The sequence below is a fragment of the Trachemys scripta genome, chromosome 2 (genome assembly GCF_013100865.1).
Source record: "Trachemys scripta elegans isolate TJP31775 chromosome 2, CAS_Tse_1.0, whole genome shotgun sequence".
Classification (NCBI taxonomy): Eukaryota; Metazoa; Chordata; order Testudines; family Emydidae; genus Trachemys; species Trachemys scripta.
In genome coordinates, this window is record NC_048299.1 from 151,418,101 (window position 1) to 151,420,001 (window position 1,901).

At 50.5% G+C, this 1,901-nt stretch overlaps 1 protein-coding gene across 1 annotated transcript; it reads left to right on the top strand.

Moving 5' to 3' along the window:
• Positions 1-750: 750 nt before the first annotated feature.
• Positions 751-1,182, top strand: LOC117871772 (profilin-2-like). Its single transcript, XM_034759537.1, has one exon. It carries the CDS (start codon positions 751-753, stop codon positions 1,180-1,182), a length of 432 nt encoding a protein of 143 aa, XP_034615428.1.
• The last annotated feature ends 719 nt before the right edge of the window (positions 1,183-1,901 follow it).

Below are 1,901 nucleotides of genomic sequence, written 5' to 3' on the forward strand. Positions count from 1 at the left end.
ACATTTTTCCATGGGGTGGAAGGATTGGTGATCTCTGGGGCAGTGCTTCCTTACAGAGTAAGTCCAGAATGTAAAAGCTGCTATAGAAGCACTGGCTCTGGAGGAGTTTCCCACGCAGGAGCTAGAGCAGGTAATAGCATGAGCGCACTGGTGGATTAGGACCTGACGACTACACCAGTACATGTTCTCTCAAGTAGGGCGGAGGGGAAAATGAACATTAAGGAGAGTCCTGAATACACAGCAAAGGATGAATCAACTTGCCAGATAGATATTAGGCAGGATGCACTGTGACATCACAGGGAGAAATGATCTCATTGTCGTCATAGCACTGGCTTGGTTCCTGGGTTGAGATCAGAAGCCATGGAGGGCAGCTAAGCCTTCACACCCAGGGTCCAGCTGCTTGGGGTGGCAGTGGAGGTTGCTCACTGCAAATGAGAAAAAACGCTGCAGGATCTTAGCGTCTGGAAATCTGACTTTGAAGCATCCTTGCTTGGTGAACACCAGGGATTTACACTGTGCTTGGGAGAAAGCGCAAGATGTCACAGTAGTGAGAGTCTCCCCTGCCGCTTGGCCTGAAATAAGTCATTCGTTCATGGAAAGAAACTGTATGGACTGAATGTGTGCCTTACCCTTCTGAGACCAAGCTGGAGGTTAGAACAAGGGACCTCCTTACCATCAGAGACATTCCTCTCCACCTTTCCATGTCAGCAAGGTGGGCGCAGCGGCACACATTGCGCCACAGATCACAGGATGTCAGGCTGGCAGGAGTACATCAGCAGCTTGATGAAAGACGGGCTGTGCTGTGATGCAGCAGTGATCTCCCTGGCTCACCAGCAGCTCCTGGCTGCCCACCCAGGTGGGGTTCTGGCAAACATGACTCAGCAGGAGATCCAAGCGCTCCTGGGAAGGAACAGAGACACCCTTCTCACCGAGGGAGCCACACTGGGTGGGCTCAGGTGTCTGGTGATCCGGGACAATCTCTATACAGACACCCACAATTACACCATGGACCTCCGGACCAAACAGCAAGACAACAGTGACACCTGCACCTATGCCATTACCGTCGCCCTGGCCAACCCAGTGTGCCTCATCCTGGTGGGCCAGAAGGGGATCCAGGGAGGAATGCTGAACCTGAAGGCTTTCAAGATGGTGCGTTACATTAAGAACTCAATGCACCAATAAAGACAAATCCTGAGTGACCTCCTTCCCCTGGCCATGAGTTCCTCTTTACTCCTATATCTGCAGGACATCCCCACTCAGGTACGGAGCTGCCCTGTTGATTAACTGCATTCCTTCTGGAGGGCTCCAAGGCTAGATGTGGTAGCATCCCATGGTAGTTAAGTCCCAATGGAACGATTTGATTTAAGGGGCAGCTCTACAGGTGCATTTTGCCAAACCTACCTGCTAAGCAAGACAGTAGCCAATTAGCTAATATGGAGATATACATATCTCATAGAACTGGAAGGGATCTCGAAAGGTCATCGAGTCCAGCCCCCTGCCTTCACTAGCAGGACCAAGTACTGATTTTTGCCCCAGATCCCTAAGTGGTCCCCTCAAGGATTGAACTCACAACTCTGGGTTTAGCAGGCCAATGCTCAAACAGGGGAGGGGGCACATACAGCACACTAAGGATCTCCTGAGAGCCTGAACAACCCTCCAACAACAGGACTTGCTTGCAGCTTCGGCTGTCAGAAAGGTACACTCCTCCAGTATCCTCGTTGTAGGGGACAATGCAATAGCTAGTGGGCCTAGGCTCTAGATTCTGATGTTTTGCCATGTAAGAGATACGAGTTGCAACAGTACGACTGTCAGCACAGACAATACCCAAATTCTGAGACTTAAAAGCCTTTCTATAGAAATCCCATCCACTAGGCTTTCCTAATAATAAAAACATTCCTGGC

What these genes read in the sequence shown, in the direction of transcription:
- LOC117871772 (XM_034759537.1), top strand. Translation starts at nt 751, where the DNA reads ATGTCAGGCTGGCAGGAGTACATCAGCAGCTTGATGAAAGACGGGCTG.